Source organism: Chinchilla lanigera, unplaced genomic scaffold (assembly GCF_000276665.1).
Source record: "Chinchilla lanigera isolate Chin_1 unplaced genomic scaffold, ChiLan1.0 scaffold00046, whole genome shotgun sequence".
NCBI classification, from domain to species: Eukaryota; Metazoa; Chordata; class Mammalia; order Rodentia; family Chinchillidae; genus Chinchilla; species Chinchilla lanigera.
In genome coordinates this window covers 7,113,298-7,137,590 of record NW_004955447.1, presented here as the reverse complement: position 1 = coordinate 7,137,590, position 24,293 = coordinate 7,113,298, and the positions used below count along the sequence as shown (strand labels likewise).

At 36.5% G+C, this 24,293-nt stretch overlaps 1 protein-coding gene across 2 annotated transcripts in view; it reads right to left on the bottom strand.

The window, feature by feature from the left end:
• Epha5 (EPH receptor A5) overlaps window positions 1-24,293 on the bottom strand; it is a 315,936-nt gene that overhangs the window by 244,456 nt on the left and 47,187 nt on the right. For both annotated transcript variants that reach the window (XM_005392842.2, XM_013518577.1), the window contains one exon: window positions 2,592-3,255. In XM_005392842.2, coding sequence (XP_005392899.1) covers window positions 2,592-3,255 — 664 coding nt within the window. The remainder of the gene's footprint in view (window positions 1-2,591; window positions 3,256-24,293) is intronic.

The following is a 24,293-nucleotide window of genomic DNA, read 5'->3' as shown; positions in this document are numbered from 1 at the left end:
TAGCTCAGCGGCAAAGCGCCTGCCTGGCAAGCGCAAGGTCGTGAGTTCGGTTCCCGGTACCGGAGAAAAACCAAAAAAAAAAAAAAAAAAAAACAGTTCAAAAAGCAAAGCTATATAGATAGTCATTCACTTTATTTGAAAGTAAAGTTCCTACACGATACACTTTTAGATTAGAGGAAAAAGGAAATCGAGAGAAGTGGGCGGTCTGAGGAGACAGCTGGCTGATGATTTCCATCAGCACTTTGTGACGGACTGTGACAGGGTATCAAGTGGGAGGGAGGTGTCAGAATGATTCCTGGAGCCCTCTCCTATGGAGGACAATTCCAAAACCTCAACTTCCTCCTTTAAGGTTTGAGGTTAGCATCTGAAGATAGAATGACTTTGCATCATGTTTTATTTTATGTATGTAACACTCACCCACTCATATACATTTGTATACATGGACATATTATGTACAGGTATATAAATGCCTGAAACATATCTAATTTTTTCAAATTCTCCAAAGCAAACCTTCCACATTTGTTCATTCAATGACTTAGTCACTCAAGGAGTTTATTTATTTATTGAACAACAATTAGAAAATCCTCCTAGGCGGGCCCTAGACCATCTGCATACTGTAAAATGCCAAGAGATATTATTCAGATAGACTTTATGTAGAACATTCACTGGCCTGTGTGGTCTCCAGATGTGTGGCCCCTGAAGTGAAAAATTCCTGACTTAGGACAGCATCTACTTTAGTAAACTTTTTTCCACTGAAGCCTTTCCAGTTCATCCCATGTTTTCCCAGGCTTCTTCTCAATTACTCTTGAAGGGTGAAGGAAAAAAAAGAAGAGAAAACCTATGCTAATGGCTTCCACTAAAAAGCATTCGCTCATGAATGCCCGCCCTGTTTTTGTATGTACCACTAGAATGTTTTAATCCTCAGTGATCAGAATTTACCCTCCAAGTCCAGAGGCCTCGTTTACTGTCTGCCCCCCCAAATAAAGACCAAGGTCATTGTGAGCTGAACTGAAGCCACAATAGTCTCTAAAATGATGCAAACAGGACTATTTTCATCTACAATATTTTAGATGGAAATATATTTGAGTGAGTGTATTTAACTCCTGCTTCTGACTCTGTAATTTCGTCTGACCTCATCTTAAACCAGTAAAGCTTCTCAAAAAAAAAATGAAATGTTAGAACTTTTCTGAAATCCAACCCTGACCAAATCATTATTCATTTCTCCAACAAAGCTATAAACATTTAAGAAACAGAATTTGAAATTGACAAGATATTTAAGGGTAAGGTGTATGCATAAAGTGAAGATTTATACTTTAAATGGAAAAACGAGTTACAGAATTAACTGTAGATCCTCGTCAAAAAAACGAAAAGGAGCTGATGCTGAAAAGCAAATTAGGTAAATTAAACGTTTCTGGAAGGAATAAATTTAAAACAAGCCTCTGTGACTTATAGTTTCCTGAGTTTTGTTTTCCTGGATCCATAAAGAATCTACTATGAAGCCTGAGAAAACCACCAAGTGTGATAAACTTATAGAGTGGAAGGAGAAAATAAAAATGCACTTGAAGCCTCCCGTGGGACACAGGACTGCTCAGCGTTCAGTTTCTCCTTAGTTGATATACACAAATTCCCATTCCCTATTTAGTATTCACACACTATGTTGAAAACAAGTTCAAGTTCATAAGGACAAATAATTTTTAAAGGAAAAAATGTGTTTTCTTCTGCATAAAGTGTTCTTCACCTTGACATAAAGTACTATCCTGCTCCAGAAAGCCACTGATAAATATCCAAGTCTAAAAGAGCAACTCACCACACTGTAGGCAAACTGAGGGCATTTTCAAATGAACAGGAGAGCATGCATGATCAAGTTTCAATTTAAAAGAAAAATTAAAACAGGAAAAAAAGTCTGCAAGTGCAAATTGCTTTGAAATGACCTTTTTGTACTGGCCCTATCTTCCAACACTTCTTTTCGTGGGGCACTGCTTATTATGCATTTAAAATTGATCTGTAAATTTTAAAAAGCAACCGTGTAATAGCAACCATATGTAAACAACATAGTAAACTAAGTATCAACAGTTTATACCCGGTACCGGAGAAAAACCAAAAAAAAAAAAAAAAAAACAGTTTATAAATGTTTTGCTACAAAATTCATATGGCTGAATTTGTTTCTGAAGAACGTTTAAAGGGCAGTTAAAAGCATGCCAAACAACTTCCCCCTAGATATTTCATTTAAATTTTGTCCAGCAAGAAAAAGAAAGAAAACAGCAGCAGTAGATAACTATCACATGATGAAAGTCACTTATCCCTTGGTTTGTGTTGTTCAAAAATAGAACTTCTGAAAGCAGAGCAAATATGAAATATGACTCTGCAAGTCAGACACTCTGAGTATTAATTATGTATATCCAATAAAATAAAACATTAAATCTTCACCAGAAATTTTAAAATTCAGAGACGAGAGAAATCAAACTGGAAGAGAAATAATCTCCATAAATTAGCAAAGTAAAAGGTCACTTGCTCATAATCACTGCAGGACATACATATACATGATCCAAGGGAAGAAGAAATCCTCGGCAGATCCACAAGCAAAGCCTTACCTTGACAGGTGCCATTTTTCTCTTCGTATCCCGCCTGGCACATGCACTTCCCGATGGGCACCAGCCACTCCCCTTCAGCACTGCAGTGCATTTTGGGAGGATCATCTGTCACAGAATGATTGACACAGGCGCCTGAGACCTCCAGCAGCTGTGAAGAGTCTGCTCCGGTGATGGTGTCGGGGAAGACAGCCAAGTGTCGCACCACGGAAGGGCATTTTTTATAGTACACACGCACAGAAACCAGAGCAATGCAGGCTCCCACGTCTTGGAAGGCAAGATAAAACCCCTTCTTGCTGAGAGGGCCCACAACTCTAACCTCTGTGTTCAGTTTCATGACACGGTCCCCAAGGTCAAGTTCTGTAAAGCTCTCATCGGCCGCAATGGTGTCAATCTTGGTGTACTGGTTTTCCTTAATGTTCCTTCCATTCTCATCATCTGACTCAAAATAATACATGTTAAAAGTTTCCTTGCAGGTCCCCAGGCCTCCAGGAAGACTGTTGCAGTCCCGCAGAGTAAATTTGAGTTCTATGAAGATTCTGGAAGCACCTTCATTGGAGATCCAACTGGTTAAGAGCCAGTTATTCTGATTCTGTTCCATGACCTTGCATACTTGGTACGTGTGGATAGGAGCATAGTTTTCATCAACTTCACCAATCTCTTCCCACTACACGATATGAAACAGAAAGACAAGAAAATTGAAAAAATAGCAACATTTGTCAAAAAGAACTAATTACGATAGGAAAATACCTGTAACATTAAAATACGGTATGGAGACAAAGAGCCTTTTACAAAGTAGGGTGAAAAGATACTGGAAAAAAATTGTTTTATTTTGGTGTTGGGGAATCATATTAATCATGTATTCTACCATGAGTTACACTCCTAGCTTCTTTTTTAAAAATTAAATAATCGAAGGACTTAAGTTAATTAACTTCAGATCAACTCAAAGATGCACACATATGAATTATATATACCAGGGGAAATCAGCTATTTCAGGATTAAAATATAGAGAAAAATGAATGTAGATAGAATAAGCAAGGAAAAGCAAAGAAAGAAACTAATATACATTTGAAAGATAAGTATACCAACAAGTAAGACAGAAGCTACGGTTCAAAACACACTCCCTAAAGGGTCACATGTTAAAGCTTTGGTTCCCATCTTTCAAACCTACAGGACGCAGAGGAAACTCTCAAACGGGTGCCTGAGAGGGAGATCTGTAGGGAATGAGGGTGTGCCCTCAATGGGACTGCAGGTCTCAGTCATTTTTTGTTCTCTTTTTCTTTCTGGGCTGAGGGGAGCACTTCTGTCTCCACAGCCCACGATGATGCGCTCGCTGCCTCCTCACAGGCCTAAAAACAACGGCGCCAACTGATCGTAGACAGAAGCCTCCAAAGCTGTGAACCGGAAGAGACCTTGCTCTTGGTAATTTGATTATCTCAGTTACTGGCCGTAGTAATAGAAGGGGAACTAAAAAAAGATGTAATTTAAGAAAAAAAAATGAGGAAAGAGAATAGCAAATGGAGAAAAGAAAAATGAAACTTATGAAAACACATTTATTTAATTCTGTCAATGTAACAAATAGCATATTACTGTAACAAAATATGAAACAAAATCTATTAGCTTAAAATTAAAACTATAGTGGATCTTTATTTCATTGAATCCATCTGAGGGGATCATTTTCACTAAATGGAAAACTATTTCTTCATAGATCTACCCACAGTTATAGACAGTTATAAGACAGAGATAAAAATTATAATTTATGGGCTGGGGATTTAGCTCAGCGGCAAAGCGCCTGCCTGGCAAGCACAAGGTCGTGAGTTCGGTTCCCAGTACTGGAGAAAAACCAACAAAAAAAAAAATTATAATTTATACTATGGATAGGCTTATATGAAATATTAATAGTCTTATTGTTATACTTTGTAAAAAATTAATTCCTTGTTATCAATACATTGTTTTCTTTGTGATTACCTTAAAATATCTGAAAATACACAAGATATAAAGTAATTACATATGGTTTACATAGTTTGCAAGATCAATTTGGTCAAAAAGACATATAAACCTATTTCTTTTCCAACAAAATACTCCAGTTTTAAGAATCTCAATGTACAATGACCATTTCCTGAAGTACACCGAATCCAAATTTGTATTCCTCATGAAAATGTCATAAGTTAAGAAATTTATTAAACCTGTACAGAAACTATGTATACAAATTCATATATAATCATCTTTTGTTTTAAATCCTTCCAATGTCCCTGAAACATAAGGAGTAATCACACATGCTGGCTCTGAATAAATTCACAATGTGTGGTTTCAGACATTCAGTATTATAGATAAAATCCACAGAATTCATTTCTTTAGACATTAAATACAGAATTATTTCTTCATCTTGTCCAACTGGGAAAGATGTGGAAAATGTAGAGGCACAAATACATTTTAGACCAAAGATGCCCCTCTTAAAATTCCAGCTGCATCACACAGACATAAGTAAAAGGTGCTAATGAGGTAAAACTGCTGAGCTCCTGGAATTCACAAGAGAGAGACGTAAGATTTCATCTTGCCTAACAACTTTTCCATTATGGTGTTATGAGAAGCCTTAGCTCTTTCAATCTCATTTTGGTCTCCTCTCAAAATGTGTACAAACTCTACTTAGCTCCTGAATTTCTAAACCAGCTTTCTGTTTTATCATTCTGTCATTAAGCTACTTACATTTTCTTCTCCAAGCGGTTTAAGTATCAATCTCCTTATTATACATGGTTTCCAAATGTCTTGATTAATATTTCATGCAAAAGAGCACCTCACCCACAGAAAAACGATGAAGTTATCAATACCAGAGCAAGATTAATTAAATATACATTATTTGAATTAGTAAATGGAAATAACAGCATTAAAGCTCTTCTCTTAAAAAAAGAAATGAAAAAGCTATATTATTTTTGCTTAGATATTTATTTTATTTTATGATAGTAATCCGAATCAAAGCACAAATGGGTTTTAAGTCATTTGTTTTTAGTCATTTAGAGAAGGCCTACTTCAGATTCATCTATCCATTAGGATCCTGCTACAGAAGAGTGGAATCCTCCAAAATTATAAGCAATTCACAGTCTGAGTGTGCAGGAAGTCCAGGGTAGCACACAGATTACTGAAAATGCAAGCCAAGCAGCCCTTGACAAGACAGCTTAATAGTTACTGCTTCAGGTGATAATTTCAAAGTATGTGAATAAGCATCTTGCTTCTCTGAATATTCTCAATTACGGAAAGAAAAACTATATAATTTTCTACAAGTTTGAACCCATTATGGTGAGATCTTATGTATTTTTGTGTTTTTGAAGAATCCAAAATATAAATGAAGGCTGATATTGAATAGTTCCAATGAACAAATGGAAAGATTTTAATTTAAATAATTATACAACAAGCCATTCAGAGAATCAAACAGGTAATACACAGATTTTCCGTATCTGTCCTTAAACAAATTCATTACAAAATAGATAAAACTATTTCACTTATTTTAGGTCATCTGAAGTAAAGCTCTGAACTTGTTCACAGTTTCTTCTCTGCAAGTACCCATAGCTCACCTTGCAGACACTGGCACCAATCAGAAATAAAGAAATGGGATGAAGAGAAAATAAGTCACCAAGAATGTAAGAATACGGCCAGCAAACTTCCAGATACTTTTACAAATGTCATGTTAAAGGGACTGTTCGAATTTAACGAAGGGCACAGTAGAAAACAGTATTTTCTGCTCACTCCTGTACTACTTCCTGTGATTCTATCATTGAATAAAAGCGTTTGCTCGTCCTCTGGAGACCGCAAGTGATGGCCAAGGACACTTGGGAAGTGGGCATCACAGAATGAGGTGAGGGGGGTTACAATTTTGCAGTTTGGTTGATGCAAATCCCAAAGGCCATTCCTTTGAGCCCATGTTTTTCTCTTAGTTTCCTCATTTCCTGTTGTTTTGCCTTAAAATTTAAAAAAAAAAAAAAAAAAAACAAAAAAAAACAACTACCCAAAACACTGGTTATAGGATCAGGTTAGGCCGGCTTCTCTCCCAGGTTCCTTACTCACTCCTCACCCCTCAGGGCTCTGGGAATTCCAACCTGCTGCACTGGAAACACATGGACAGACATCCCTATGCCAGGCACACTTATCAGAAGAGGGGAAAGACAAAGGCCTTATTTTCACATTCATATGTGTATCAAGGAATCACCATCTTTTCATACCCCAGCCACTAGGAACTACTCATTGCTTCTGCTTCTCTTTTTTTGTTTGTTTGTTTGGTTTTGGTTTTTTTCCGGTACCGGGAATCGAACTCACGACCTTGCGCTTGCCAGGCAGGCGCTGTACCATCTCCTGCTTCTGTCAATGGCCTGTAAGAAGAGAAAGTCAAGTTTTCCCTGAAGTTGTTTGCCTCAAGCTTCTGCTGTCTCCTGCGTGGGATGCACTGTACTCACTTTCAGTCCTAGCCTACATATTATCTCCTTTTCTTCAGGAGTGGAAGCTGAGTCAGGACACACAGCCAAGACTCTGTCCACCTTTGATTTTGTTGCTAAACCCATAGCAGGAAACGTCACAGGAAGAGAACAGATTTTGCCCTTTCAAAGGATCCTCAGTTTGCCTGAATATCATGTTCTGTTTTTATTACTTTATTTCTATTTATCTTGATTCTTACATCAGGATATGAATCTACTGTGGTCAGTTTAAGGTGCAACAATAAGAAACAATAAGAATAAAAGGGGAAAACACCAGTCTGGTGCCCCCGTTTCAGCCCTAGCTCTTACATCTCAGTAAATAAACTGGAACAACAGCTTTGCAATCAGCAGTGAGAACCAAAACATTCTAATTACTTAATATCCACTATAAGACCATCAGGCAAAGGTCTTAAAGGATCTAGTGCTAGTGTTAATTTAGAAATAAGAAACTGAAAGCCAGACAGAAGGAAATATTCGTCCAAGTGTACACAGGACCACATTTACAAGGGTGTGCTTGAAAAATGCAATGAATATTTAAATTAAAAAAGAAACACGGTAAAGGGTACTGTGCCATTAATCGCCATCAAAACATGCCCATTTGCTTCAGAACTACCCAGCCTTCTTGCTGCTTCCTAAAGCAGCTCTGTCAGTTTTTTGTGGTTGTCTTTACTTTCATTATTGAGGGTGCCTCAATGTCCTCAGTTGCTTCAAAAGGTTTATCTTTCATAGTCATTTTGACTTTGGGGAAAAGCCAGAAGCCAGTTGATGCCAGATCTGGTGAGTAACATGGATAAGAACATCCAGTTATATTTTTTTATGAACCTGCTTTTGTGTTGGATTGCACCGGCAGCAGCATTCACCCACTTTTTTATCATGTCTCCTAAAGATACTCATGAAAGAGGACTTCAAGAAACAGCTTCTGAAAGTGGCAAGAACAACTGAGTTAGTGTACGCAAAGCAAGACGAGTCTTTTGAGGGAGATTAATGGGAATGGGTCTTTTACTGTAATAAGTTTTTTTATTCAAGCTTACTCTGCATTTTTAATCAGTCCTTGTACTATTTGAACATCTCTTCCACCTTTATCTATTTGTCTTCGTATCAGCCTGTTTCTATCCCTAACGTGTCAGTTTGTATGTAAGATTCCTGAATTCAGTTCATTGCTACCTACTCTACTGAAAATAAAATCACATTTTTTAACCATCACGTAACCATAGAAACCTCTTTCTTCTATATATCGCAATTCTTAGAAACATATATCTGAGAGTAAGGCATGATTGTCTTACTATCTACAGTATCTCAGAATCAAACACCACATTGCATAATTGGGTGTTTGATAGATATTTTATATTGAATGAATTTACATGAAACATAAAAAGTCTTGTTTTGTTGTGGTTTAGATCTAAAATACGCACTCAAAAGTCTTAAGAGTGCAGAGTTAGGGCTTTCAAAAGGTGACTGGCTCATGGGGATATAATACTTATCAGTTGATTAATCTCGTGATGAATTGATAGTTGAACCTGCTGTTAGGAAGTAGGGGGAGCTTGGAGGTGGACCGCTGGAGATGTGTCTTTGGGAGCAAGGATCTGTCACTCTTCTTGCTCCCCCTGCTTGCTAGCATCATAGGATGAGCACCTTTCCTCCACCAGCCCTTTCTACCATGCCATTTCCGCCTTGGAACTAGCCAGCTATAGAGTGAACTCTTTGAGACCATGAACCCCACGATACCTTTTCTCCTTTAAATTGAGTGTGTCAGGTACTTTGTCCCAGCAATAAAAAAGTGACTACTAAAAGGTTTCTCTGCAAATTTTCTAAAGTTTATAAATTCAAATTTTCTCAAGTTTAATGAGAACGTCTTTAATTCTATAATAAACTAACTGTTTCTATTTTTAAAAGATAGAAAGTGTTGGCCTTTAGTATAGAATTTTAACCTCTATCCTTCTTTCTACAGTTTTTCGATTTTGGGACCAAGATCAGGGTCAATTCACTGGGCAACAGATTCTTCTCTTTTTTATTTTTTTCAACCTAAGTAAAAAATGATTGAAGAAGAATGAAACATGTAACATAGATTTTCTGTTTCACAAATTCAAACTCTCTAACAACTACAGTTCTTTAGTAAAATAAGTATGACAATCACCCATCTACTTTCAGCAAAGATAATTTGAATCAAAATCTACTTCCTCAATTATATATTAGTGAAAAAAAGATCTGTATCAAGTAGGAGTCTGACTTGCTTAAAACATCTTTAAAATTCATGAGTTTGATGCAGCAATATTGTTAGAAATGACTTAATTAATTTTCTGTGTAGGAAATAAAACTAAAGTTCATTACTTTATGGCCCATGGATAGAACAGATATTTGTGAGTTCAAATTCAATTTACAGTACAAAGAAAATCACTTGAAAAAGGAAGAGACTTACACTTTCAAATTTATATGAATATTTTCAGAGGAAAATCCATAAACAATTGAGCACCAATATATAACACTGAGATTTTTTGTTGTTGTTGTTGTTTTTCTGGTACTGGGAATTGAACTCACGACGTTGCGCTTGCCAGGCAGGCGTTATGCCACTGAGCTAAATCCCTAGCCCCTAACACTGAGTTTAAATGGCAAAACGGGTAGCTCTTTTCCCTTTCCACATTACAGTCAGCAATTTTTTTTTTTAGAAAATGAATCCTTTCTTGGTTTATTATTTAACAAAAATTTCCAAGTTCAGAAGAAAAGGAGTTTGGAAACCTCAAAAGCAGCATGTCAGATAAAACATGTACCAGCAGAGATGTTTATGATTCAATCAGAAGGATTATTTCTTAGCTAGCTGGCACAATGAATGTAGTCTAAACCCCTGAAAGAAAAACACTACATATTAAAATTCTTCATATATTCATTGTTATTCAACTTTTAAGAAGATATTAAATGTTACATCACATAAAATAATACAGTGTATTATGAATACTTTGAGATTGAAAATATGGCATTTTCCCTTGAAAAATTTGCTAATGAAAACAAATTCAAACTTATCAACTAGTCAATAACAATTTCAAAAGACAGAATGAGATGAGTAGGCATGCTTGAAATGAACAAATTAATAAACTAAATAAAATTCTAAATGATCTCATTAGTGCTTTATCAAAAGCACTCCATTACCTCTGCTACATAATAAGTAACGTGTCAATCATTTGTGCCACAATTTATAGCGTAACAAGCAGCAGCTAAAACCAAACAGGTCTATAAAACACCAATTTAGCTCAGTTCTTTAATGTACCACTGAAGAATAGAATATCGCCATGGCTCAGACATAGCAGCCTCCTGCGATATTTTTCTGTCATGTTGTATCAATAGATGGTTAGCCCAACATACAGTATCACGCAAAAATGTGGTAACATCAATACTGCTTCGTGTTCCACTACAAAAATTTACATGCTCAGTGAGTCTATACCTTTGTAAGCGGTGAGCGTGAGCTCAACTATATGCTAACAAGCTGGGGTACACACTTACTGTGGAGATTGGAAGATCTAACGAGAGACCACTATTTCTGTTGCAAGATTTCACATGGACACACACGGAATCGCAAACACGCTATAAAGAATTCCTTCACAACAGCCACCAAGATGCTGGAGAGAGACACCCATTATTATTTAATTTTGTATGTTCTCAGTAACATGTGAAATATAAAAGTAATGTTATTACAGTCCTGAGATGAATATTATCTCATTATGGATAGTTATGAATTCTGCAGAGATTTCTTTTCAAAGAAGTATGAAAGTTTCAGTAAATGAGAAAGAAAACAACTCTTTCACATGAAATTCAATTTAATGAAAATAAAGGAGATTAACCTCTGGTGTGCTTAATGCTTTAGGCAAAATAAATACAACTATACCCTTGCAATTCTGCCAAAAAAAGTTTTAAGTAAACGATTTGCAACTCTGGGTGATATATCCAGTCTATAAAACATAGCAGGAAAGAGAATGCTGCCTCTGCTCTTTGTTCTTTATCCTACAAATCATCTTTTCAGCAGATAATATTATACTGTGATGTAGCCCCTGACAGAAGCACCCATAAATCAATTCCATATCTAACATTAATCATGTTCTCATAATCAGTGGCTATTCAACACAAACTTCCTTCACTGCTTTTTTTTTTGGTGGAAAACAGTAACATTAGTGCTGTGAGCTTCCTCAAGTTTAAATGATTATAACTGTCTAAGATAAAACAAAGCACGCTTTGACCCAGTGATAGCACTGAATATCTATAGGCATGGGAGCTGTCTACAGTGTGAGGCGCCCATCCACAGACGCAGTTCCGCGGAGAACACGGTTTCTGGAATCCTAGTGCTTCTCCCATTGAGACGGAAGTGAAGGTGGGAACAGCTCTAGATTCATTACCAATTCCTCTTCCTGCACTACCTTCTTAGGTCTGTGTCTGCTCAGAAAGATAATCTCAACAAGAAGTATTTCTTCTCTTATGTTTAATATAGAAGTTTAAAATGTCTAGCGATAGTACAATAACAAACAATTTCCAATTTTTAGTTTTCTTTGTGTTTTTGAGCACTCATTTAATACAAATTTAATTTTGACCAACATTACATGAAGAATTTTATTTAAAAGTATGCCATCTGTAATTGATATTTATATATTTTTATCTATCAGACAGATCTTACTATACTTAATTTTTTATTTGGGAATTGCTTTGAAGTGGATGATGTCAAGAATTCTTGGCAAATATAAAATTCTGCAATATTAGCGGAATTGTAACAGCAAAGACAACTCTTTACATTTACTCTTCACTGATGTCTTCTGCTTTCGTTTGTTCCTTATATTCCTATGTTGTACCTTAATCATCTTGATACCTTTTGCTTAGATTAGGATTCACAAGCGGGAAAAACAACAAAAGAAATTAACTTTGCATTGTGTTTCAATTCTTAACATTAAGCCACCTACTAACTCTGTTTTCTACTCATATCTTTCAGCAATATGCTCTGGAAATAGGAAACATGAATATAGAAAATGCAGATAACAAGCAAATCAAGAGAAGCAGAACCCTTTGGGTTAATACTTGTAGATACTGCTACCTCACATCTATTTGTAGGTGAGCAAAAGGACTCCTCCAAAGAAAAAGGGTGGATCTAGCATCACAGTACACCAATGTTTCTGCGCCCTATTTATTGTTCTTTCTGCTGTACAGAGAACAGTTTGCTACGTAATTTCAGTGTTGTACTTAGCAAAGATAACTAGCACAATCAAGCTCCTTGGTAATATTTCCAAGTATTCTGTGTAATTTCTCCATTCCAATTTCAAACATTTAAAATTGTGTTCACTAGCAGAAAGCCAGGCAGATGTGGAATCGAGTGTTACAGATTCTCATGGAAACAAGAGCTTCTTCTTTGCTGGTCTAGGTTGTACATATTAGCACTCAGCTATAGGGAGCAAACACATGGTAAATATTAGAATGTATTAAAACCATGATTTCGGCGCTGGGGATTTAGCTCAGCGGCACAGCGCCTGTCTGGCAAGTGCAAGGTCGTGAGTTCGATTCCCGGTACCAGAAAAAAAATAAATAAAACCATGATTTCCACACACAATGTCGCAGACACTGCTGTGACCAAACAGAAACTACTTACGCAGTCATCAGGAAGAATGAATGAAATGTCACAGTCGTACTCTAGAGAAACAAGATAAACACACAATTCACTTTTTTAATGTGCCAAGCTTAAAACAGAGTTTGATTTTCTAAGCTAGTTGTGTGCCGTCTCTGTGCCATCACGGATTCTGGTTCATCTTTCACCTCATTCGTGTTCTTTTGGAACAAGATATTGGGTGCTGAAGTTCCTTCGTTTGTTTTGGTTTTTTATGTATATAGAAGTGGATTTTCTGTTCCTTTTCTGTTTAAGTTGAAAGCTCACAAATCATAATGTAAAGGAGAAATAAAAGCCTGAAATATTACATTTCAATGTGCTTCCCTGGTGTACAGAATCTCCTTGCACAATTAATACTTGCCTTGTATATCAGTCTCCTCACTAAAATTAATTATGAAAGTCTTTTAGAAGTTCAAAATACCAAACAGTTCTGGTGTGAGGCACTTAATGTTCTGCTTGACTCTAGAAGATTAAAACCAGTTTTAAAATGATACACACTCCAGGTATGGCAGCACACGCCTGTAACCCCAGGACTCTGGAGGCTGAGGCAGGAGGATCATTCCAAGTTCGAGACCAGCCTGGGCTGCACAGTGAGCCCAAGTCCAGCCTGAACTGCATAACAAGACTCTGTCTCAAAAAGACAAAGAAAAGAAACACAAAATACTGCTAATGACCCTAAAAGAGAAATAGATGGCCAGATGGAGAAGCAAGAGTAAGGACACTACATGAGGGGTCTGTCAGTAATGTTGGGGTTTGTGCGTAGACATGACAAAAGAACAGGCCGGAGAGAAGAGTCAATTGTGGATCCCTGTGTACCAGGCTCCGTACTGGGCCCTCTGTCCTCTTGAGCCCCAGCCCGCTAGGTAAGCAGTACTATACTCATGCTATTGAGAAGAAACGAAGGTGAAGCTGTTTTCCCAGTTAAAGCAAATTGGGACATCATGCTTTGCATATGTGGGAGGACAAGCACTCGAACTGACATGCAAGGATTTACTCGTATGGAGCACGTAGAGTTGGACCTCAGGCCAACCTCACAAAGGGATGCTGGTGCTTCCTGTCCTCCTTCCAGGTAAGCAGCCCAGTTTCAACCCGGGCAGCAACAGCTCGCTTTCTCCCTGTCACTGGAGAGACTGACTTTATTTACCATATATCCTCTACTGAGGGTTAAAAGAAACCTTGAATCAGAACTGCTGGTGTCACCGGACTTTTTATACTGTACTGTCAAATGCTATTTCTCTCTGGTGCTTAAGTGATCCCCAGAAGGCTGCTTTGAAAGTACACATCGCTCAGTGTTTGTTGAAACAATAAATGGACTTAGATAACTGCGCTCCAGAAGAAGAAAGTCTGATAAACCACCACAGGAAAGAGCAGGTCCAATGGGTACTAAATGGGTGAGGAATCAAAAAGGAGAAGTACTTTTAGCAGCAGCATAGGCCTCTACTCTACAATGTGGGAGACAGAATTTAAAAGATGCTGAGGCTGGGTGTGGTGGGGCACACCTTTAATCCCAGGACTCTGGGAGGCTGAGGCAGGAGGAAGACAAGTTCTAGTTCAGCTTGGCCTCTTTTTATTTTTATTTATTTGCCTTTTCCAGACAGGGTTTCACCATGCAACTGTTCAGGCTGGCCTTGAACTCACTTTGTAGCCCAGGCTGGCCTTGAGCTTAAAGTGATTCTCCTTCCCAGTGCTGGGATCACAGGCGTGCCCCACCACACCCAGTTTCAAATAATTCACTTGTATGAAGATTGCAAATATGTAATTTTCACAGAACAATGCAACATTCAAAAAACTGAAATGATTTAAAATAAATGAAACAATAATTATAAATTATTACATTTCTTAAATGATATTATGAAGGTATAAAATGAACACAAATTCTTAAAACACAGCCACCGAAAACTCTATGAAAATGTGTGTCAGCACATGTATTACAAGAGTCGCAAAAGAGGTACGGCAGAAAAAGGCAGACACAACCGAAAATAAATATTAGAAGTTCACAAGTTTAATGAAAATCATGGATTTATAAATCCAAAATGCCCACTGAGCCAATTACTATACATAGAAAGATCCATGCCTATATGTTCTGCTGAAAGCCAAGATATGAAAGTTTTTTTAAATGTCAAAAAAAAGTTTTATAAATGTCAAGAATAAAATACCTCATCAGGTAAAATAACTGATACTATAGTAATAAACACACTTTAGCAGAAAATGGAGGGCGGAAGAATAGAGAGCAGAAAAATGTGTTTAAAAGAGCTGAAAGGATAAAAGCTGTTAAGTGATCATATAAGGTCTTACAAATTTTGAAAATAAAGGTGACTCAAAACTCATCATTAAAAATAAATAAACCACTTAGAAACTGAATGAACAACAAGAACAGGTGTATTACTAATCAAATGTTTAGCTGGCACATAAGCACATTAAAAATGTTCAAGGCTATTAGACCTCAGGGAAATTCATATTAAAATGACGATGAGACATCACTACACACCTTTATGAAATCACTACAACTAATTTTTTTTCAGTGCTGCATGGAACTCCGGGCACTTGCACATGCTCGGCAAAAGTTCCACCACTGACTGACACCTCCAGTCCTGAAATACAACTTTTCAAAAACTGAGATGATACCAAGTGTTAATCAGGGTGTGGAGAAGACAGACTGTTCATGTATTGCTGGTGGGAATGTAAACTGGTACAGCCACTCTTTAAAGCAAAAAATTTTGTACAAAATTAAACATTCGTTTACCATACAAATGAGAAATATTAACACTGTGACATTTATCCCAGATAAATGGTGTGTATGGGTGTTCGTGGCAGTTTTATTTGCAACAACCCCAAACTACAGTTAGCCCAGGTAAGTTTCAGTGGGTGAATGGTTAGACAGCATGGTGCCAATGTACTACGGAGTAATGAAAATCAACGGTCGATGTAAGGTATCCAAAACAACATAATGATTATCCACAGATGTATACGGATTGGAAAAATAGCCCTCAAAACGTTAAATATTGTATGAGTCAATTTAAATAATATTTTGAAACGCAAACTTTTTAAAGTTGATAATAGTTGTCGGTAGGAATTACTGTGATGTCAAAGCTCTATGATACTGCTTCAGTTTGTATCACAGAGGGGATGAATTTGGACAGGATTTCACACACATGGAAGAGAAAAAAGGACAGAACTGAGACGCACAAGGAGGGAAGGTCAGAGCAAGTTGTTGCAAAATGAATGATCCCGTAAAAATGGGAACTCACATTTATCTGATTTCAAATGTATCTTTTAATGCACTACTTCACGACACTTTGACAAATAAGAGAAAGTACAGGAAAACAATCATTCATAGGCAAACTTCTGCATGGACTAAATGAAGTCTCGCTGGTATTCTTCCAAATGTACAGTCATACTTTTTATTCTCAAAATTCAACCCCATATTTCACTTTTTTCTCTTTGAATTAAAGCTTAAGTAATGATTAAAGTAATATTGCTCAAAGTATTTTCAGTGTAACTAGAACACCAGCAACTATTTCACAAAAAACAGAACTGCTCTTTAAAAGACAACTGTGGGAGGGGCTGGGGATTTAGCTCATTGGCACAGCGCCTGCCTGGCAAGCGCGAGGTCATGAGTTCGATTCCCGGAACCGGAAAAACAGCAAAAAAAGAAAAAGATAACTGTGGGATACTCCCTAGTTGATCTTTTTTCAAGATAATAAATTGAACGCTTTGAGAATTTAGTACACATCTGTAAAGTAAATCTGCACAGTATACACATACGTATCGTAAAACAACACAATAAATTTTCCTAGTTTTATAGGATATTTTTCACACTTGGATGACTCTTTTATTCATGATCCACATGAGTATTCTGCTGAATATTAGCATATATTGTGAAATGCTAACTTATGGCATTGGCTGATAACTGCTTTGGCTGTGGAGACCTCCGGAGACACCATGTCACCATCGCAGCTTGAATTCCGATTCCTTCCTTTTCATGCAGTTTTCTAAAACTTAATCTATATCCCCTTGTCTCTGTACTTGTCTATACCTCGCAAAAACCCACTCCAGGTCGGCCATAAAATAGAAATGTTCTGTCACTTGTCTGGGTAGTTTTTCGACCCCAGCGTTAACCTGGGGAACTGCAGAAATTCAGTATGTACTGACTGAACGTAAGAATGAAGGAATGAATGAACCAACGAACGAATGAAAATACAATTTGCTCTACTCCTACTGCCGAACTCAGTGGTGTCCTGGGGCCCCCAGCAGGGGAACAAGAACTCCTGAGTGACAGTTATTTCTCCGTCTTTCTACTGAAAGCAATTTACTCAGCAAACACTTAGCATGTGGGCTCTGAAACGTTGCTAGCCTTTTGCCCCAGCCACTACTTTTTTCCCTCTTGACAATAACTCCTATCAGAAGAATACTAAGGAAAGAAAAAGAAGGTTAAACTCCATTCTGTCACACGTTGTTCAGAGTCAGCAGCTCCGGGAAGGGTTATATAGTGAAGAGAATTGAATCTCGTGGAAAAGGGTACCACTTGAATCACGGTAAGTTTCATTTATCTCTGTCTCTCTGCTTTCTAATTATCACTGCAAAGTGACAGCTGTCAAGAAGTCTCGAAGAGAAGCCTCAGAAGATCATAAAGTTTTATTCAATCATCAAAACTTAACATTTAAAAGCTTCAGTGATTTACGTAAATAAAAGCAGGGTTTATAACTTAGGATGCTGAGGCCTGCTCTAACTATGCCTGGCTTCCTTCTCCCCATATAAAATAGCTACATTAAAGTTTTGCAGTGGTAGCTGAAATTTGCACCTTGCCAGATCCACGAGCTGATTATTTGGACTATATGTAAAGTTCAAATGCTGGGACAGTTCCCTTCCAATTATCCACAAAAAGAAGAAAATAAATCCTAAAGGTCACACCTGCAAGTTCACTTGGTCCCAAGAAAGCAGATTTGCCAGAAGATGAAATAATAGAATTACTATTATATACAACTGATAAAAAATAGGGTACCATTAACTCTTTAGTTTTTAAAATCAAAATTAAGTATTTTTATAGTATTTTCAAGAGAAAATTGTATCCCAAAAATAGCAAATGTACTTACTACAAAAAGTAATAAAGCAAGTATTTATTTGAAAAATTTGAAGACAGTAAAACACTTTTCTAGACTTCAATAATTATTATTATCGGTTCCCGGTACCGGAGAAAAACCAAGAAAAATAATAATAATAATTATTATTATTATTAAATTCTTGCTTTAATGGAAAATCTCAGTGCACTTTTACTTTTCAAAAACGTTTAGAGCCAACCACTTAATAATATCATTGAGGCCTCTTTCATGATCATCTTATCCTGAGTGGTTATTTTACATAATCTTATTGATGACAGTTTTCATTGTTGCAAAAAAAGGAATATGCCCCAATTGTGCTAGTGTGTGGTTCTCTCATATGCACTGACTAGTATACATCCCAAATTCACTAGAAAATAATTATAATTTGGTTATTTCCATTTGAGACATCCCATCTATAACCATATAAAGCAAAAAACTAGCAAAATAGCCACCTGTGCTTATCACAGAATCCTGTCATAAAAAGGCCCATTAAAGAATAAACTACTCATATTGACAAGTTTCCAAATGTTCGTATTTATACACACATTGATGACCCTGCTCCACATGCAGTTCCACCAGTCTATTATAAATATTGCAATGTGTTCTAACTGAGAAGCTACTACTTTGAGAGCATGTAAGTTACATTTGAAAAGTTAAGGTTCTTGAGACTTTTACAAGCCATTATTCCACACATTTACATAGGTACACGTATTTGCTTCAAAATTTTTAAATATGGCCAAGTGTGGTGGTGCGTGCCTGTAATCCTAGCACTCAGGAGGCTGAGGCAAGAGGATCACTGCAAGTTAAGAGGCCAGCGTGGGCTGCAGAGTGAGTCCAAAGCCAGCCTGAACTGCATAGTTAGACCTTGTCTCAAAAGAAAAATAAATTTAAATATGAATTTTTTGAAAGACATTAAAAGAGAAGCCTCATCATTTGATAAGAGAATACAAATTTTATTTAATTTAACATTAGAAACATAGAGAATATATCCTTTTAAATAGCCTAAAACCTGTATATTAACATTAAATAATTGAATTGAATTAACATATCCATCTTTTAAAATATATCTTATTAAAGAAATAAGTATGACTGAGGTAATTTTTTTCATTTTTAACAGAAAATGTTAAAGTTTTTTTCTTAACAACCTTAGCTCATTTTTTTTTCTCAATTTAAGAAGCTGACAGAATTAAACATCCAGCAAAAGTTAATGCCAGATATTTATACATGGTCAGAATATCCAACCGATGTAATAGGATTACTCATCTAAAAATACACAGATGTCTGAAAAACATTAGCTTAATATTTCTATCTGCAATACATCTTTCATTTCTCATTTCACATTTCCCTTTAAAAATATTTCCTCATATCAATGCTATCTTCAGTCTTTCCAGTGTAATTAATAATGTTACATGGTCCGTACGTCTACCCCTGTGCTTGGCCTGAATAAGCCAAAACAAAGGTCCCCAAACAGTTGTTTAGGGGCTGGGGATTTAGCTCAGTGGCAAAATGCCTGCCTGGCAAGCACAAGGTCGTGAGTTCGGTTCCCGGTGAACCGGAGAAAAACCAAAAAACAAACAAACAAACAAACAAACAAACAAACAAAAAACAGTTGTTTAATCATGTCTTATTCCGTAACCAATCCTAGTGGGTGTGAAAATGCAAATTCTTTAGAATCTGTAGCAGTCTACGTCCGATTTACAGAACCCTGGGGCCCAGGAATGTTTCTCAATAATATGCACCAACAACTACTGTTTAAAGTTTATATTTAACATGCTCCTAGGACTCTTTTGAATATTTTATGTTTTAACACACGTTAAACACAACACTTCAATGATGAAGCTATAATTTAGATGGGAAAACTCAGAGAGTTAAGGAGTCGTGGAGCTGTGGTTCTGGTGCTCTCAATTCAGAGTACTGGTTCTTGATTCTCAGTGTTTCTCACTGGTGGGGACTCTGGCTGGTGACTCCAACCATGTGTCTATGAAACTATCTCACAACACTAATCTAATAAACGTGGCTGATATACAAGTCACAGATATTTATAATATGATCATTTCTCAAACTAAATGGAAAGTTCCTTGAGAGAGGGGGAATTTTAACTCAGTTTTCACAAGGAGCAACTCCTATTACCATTAGGTATCTCCTTTTGTTATTTCTGGGGTGGAGTTCGGGCTTTGGTGAAAATCAAATTAAGTTCACCCCTTGAGATAACCTTCTGTGGGGTAAACGTAACAGGCCAAACTATACCTCTCTTTTTAGTATGAAACCCTGATGAGACCCAGGTTTCAGACCTGGAAATAGAGAAAAATGTTGAGCAGAGTTAAAAGAATCTATTTTACTTCCTTGGAGTTAAAATGTATATACACACTGTTCTCTCCAGTACAGTAAAAATTGAATCAGTACAATGTCCCTTCAAGATACTTGAACCCCACTCAGGCGTTTTTTGGGCGACAAAATGACTGCCTTTTTTGGGGTCTGGGGATTTAGCTCAGAGGCAAAAGCTCCTGCCTGGCAAGCGCAAGGTCGTGAGTTCGGTTCCCGGTACCAGAGAAAAACCAAACAAACAAAAAAACAAACAAACAAACAAAAAAAATGACTACCTTTTTTTTTCCGTCTACTTGAGACAGGGTCTCGCTACGCAGTTCAGGCTGGCCTTGAGCTAACTTTGTAGCCCAGGCTGGCTTAGAACTCACAAGGATCCTCCTGCCTCAGCCTCCCAAGTGCTGGGATTACAACTATGCACCACCACGCTCGGCCTTTTTTTATTTCAAAGAGAATAATGACCGCCGTTCTTTAGTCTGCCACAGATACTACGTCACATTTCGGTTTGGGGGTTTTGTTTTATTTTGTTTTCGTGTCTGTCACCTACCTCTTCCTCAGGAGGTTTTATTGTTTTATTTACTGTGGAAAGTCATTCAAAATCATTTACAGTACTAGGGGATGTAATCCTCGTTTCTTATAAGAATCTAAATTCAAAATGATATTTCAGTTCTTGAAAAATTTTACGTTTATTGTTGTGAAAGGAAAACAGATCAGGGTCCCAACTGAAGTTTTGTTTAAAAGTATACCAGCAGAGAAATTAAAATATTCTAGAGCCAAGAAAAATTAAAGAAATGAACTCCAAAATGTAATATAGGCAATGAAGGGATCAAATAATGGACTTGAATAAAATTCTGTATTTCCTCACATGCTTTTAACATATGACGGAAAATATAAGATGGCAGGGAAACGTAAGATGACAGGGCCTTTCCTTCAAAGAGAAGAGCAGGAAGCAAGGACTGAATGCTTTAAGACATCCCTGTCCATAAGCAATCATGTTTCTCTAGTCGCTTTTTCCATGATGTACTGATACTTACTAAGAAAATAAATAGAGTAGTTGATACCATTTGGTACTGCTCTTGGCAAAATAATTTTCTCCTAAACTATCATACAGCCCATGCAGGCTAAAGAATACACGTGATGTTTAGCAAGGTTAAACAAGATGAGGCAAAATAAAAACCAAATGAAACACCTTTATTTTAAACATGCTTGGTTCTTCATGAATGACTTCTATGGAAACATGTACCAACCCAGGGGAACATCTACCAGAAGTAGCAATCATCACCATGGCATTATTACAAAACTTCTAAAAGTGGGTATGATAATATGTCCACACATGACTCTCCAGTTGGAATTGGAGTTGCTGGCACTTTAGTACTTAGGTGATAAAGGTTTTGAATTTACAAACTGTTTTCTCCTTAGACCTTGTTCAGCAATAACTTTCAGTTTTATCTCTCCATTTACAAGGTGCATAGTACTTAGTACACATAAAGCTGAATTTGAAAAGCACTAAATAGAAGTGCTTCTAAATCATAACCCAGGAAAAAAATAACATGGAGAACAAACGAAGCCCAGCTTCTAGGACAGAAGTTCAAATACGTAGTTATTTCCAAAAAAATCATTTACATCGTTTTACTATGTTTTTATGTGCCTCGTATTTTATGAAATCACTCTTGCACATCTTCTAGTGCTATACAGAATCTAACACTATGTCATGTGTGTATATGTGCTTGTGTGTGTGTGTGTGTGTGTGTGTGTGTGTGTGTGTCTATGGATATTTTCCTGAGTTTGTTTTCAGTGGGGGAAACAATGGGGAGATTCATTTGTCTTGAACACTGCCAGCAGTATCTGAGTTTAAAGGAAAAGCTACAGTCCACTAAGCTCTCAGATTAAAGTTTCACTTAGATTCTATTTTACTAAAGCTTAAAGAGTATGATTAAACCTGAGATGAATGTCTTAAAGCTAAAATTACTCAGCTCCAACTTGCTCTAGGCACCGTTATATTAGTATTACGTAATTGTACTGTGTTCATTTTGGTTTATTTCACAGAAAAGTACCTTTCTTTTGCTTAGAATTAGCTCTAAACAGTATTTTATTTGGAAAGATGAACCAGTATTACAGTTTTTGATTATATCTACCCTGGGTTACGGTAGATACACTGAATTAGTAATAATGCTAAACATTATAACACTCCAAAAGTTTCTTCTAGAAAAACACTTCCACCTTAATGTAGTTTAATTAGCCATGTATGTACCTAGGTGAGCTCACAAAGTGTGTTCTGAGGGAAGCAACAGCACAGGTTCACTAGAACCTTAAATAAGAAATCGATTGTTTAGTCTGCGCATGAAGGGGCCCATTTTCATCCTCGCCAAATCACAGCCGATTGACCGGGTCAGTCTCCTCACAAATCCTTTAAGAAAGGAGAAAAATACACAAAGTATTTCATAAAATAAAATTTGTTTGATGTAAGGTATTATTCTTCATTTGGGGATTATATACTTATTTTTAGTAGCAGAATTGCATCTTTTAGAAAGTGATAACTACAATATATGGAGCTCATGGGTTTTGATTGACACGGTGCTTTGGGTCTAATTTTCGAACCACTGGTTTACGAACAGTATAACTTCTCTATAATGCTAAGTGATTCTTGTTACTAATTTGTTGCCTGTGGTGGGAAAAAAAGGAATAGCTCATGCCTCCTAGAATAGTCTTGGTTTGTCTTCTGAGGTACTACTGCAAAGTAATTAAAACTCAAGTTCATGTACCTTTATTAATAATAACGGAGTAGCTGGCATGTCATGTAGAACTTCTGCAAGGCTGAGAACAACTAATAGAGTATATTATTAATATTTAAATTTAAAACAATACATCGTTAAATATAAAAAAATTCATAGATTTATAAAACAGGAGTTTAATTCACTTAGCTTATGAAAAGGTAGCACTTTTATACGACATGTAAATACCCTCTTTAGAAATCATATCCCTAAAACATATTAAGATAGTTCCTAGACAAGTCTCAGAAATCCTATTAACATATACAGTATAACAATAACATTTACCTATGACAATCATCCTCAAAGTTTCATCAGAAAATTTCTAATGTTCATAGCACTTTTACAAACATCCCAGGAACCTGAACCTCATATTCTAATAAACAAGGAAAACTTTCTCTTCCAATATCAATGTTATATTCATTTCATTTTTTATTTTTCATTCAACAATTATATGGAGGTATAATACGGAACAACAAAACATTGCTCTCCTTTCAAATGAATTTAAAGTGCTCTCATGGTGAGGACCGAAATATGGTTGTCCTAAATTGGCACCTGTACTTGACAGCTAAGTTTGGCCTCAAAATACCTCTTAGATACTGGAGCACGCCCTAGCTTGATGTGAGAGTAAACTGTAACCTCATGTAAGATTCTACTCCTGTAACACAGCAGCTACGACGTAGCCAAACACAACAGCTGACTCACCAGACAATCAGAGGCTGAAAGTTGCCAAAACATGACTTGATAAAAAAATGCTGACCAGGTTATCAAGTTATTTCTCTACATCATTTCTTTTCTCTGGGCTGTCATTAGAATCTGTACATCCAGGTACAGGGAGATTTTAAAACATCTTTGATATGGAATCCTGACACACTGTGGAATCTTTTTCTCATTCAAATATGTTTTGATAAATTTAACTAGCCTCAAGTTTTTATAATAGAGAACATAAAGGTGTGAAAATATAGTAAATAATGACGGGATAAGTGCTATAAAGAAAATAGCTGGGTGTGGTTTTTAAACAAAATTATGAAATACTACACAAAACATTCAAAAGTGCTGATCATGCCTATATTTGTACTGTCAGTAACCAATGAGAATGGGCAAAAAAGAAAAAGTACATTCCATAATTTAACAGGTAACTTCATATTCCAAAAGTGCCAATTATGACCACAGATCAGAAAACAGAAAACAGAAATTGTATTAAGAAATCAAGATTTCTTGATTTAGAGATTTATGATAAAAGAGTAGGTGCAACATGAAATAAACTGTTTCGCTTCAGGAGAAGTTAACTAGGAGGACACAGAATAATTGTAGAAAGTTTTTATTAAACTATTTTTAATACAAAAGCAACTTATGTGATACTTCAGAACAAAAAAATCAACTCCTTTTTGTTTCCTTGAGGTTTTTACGTTAGCGTTGCACAA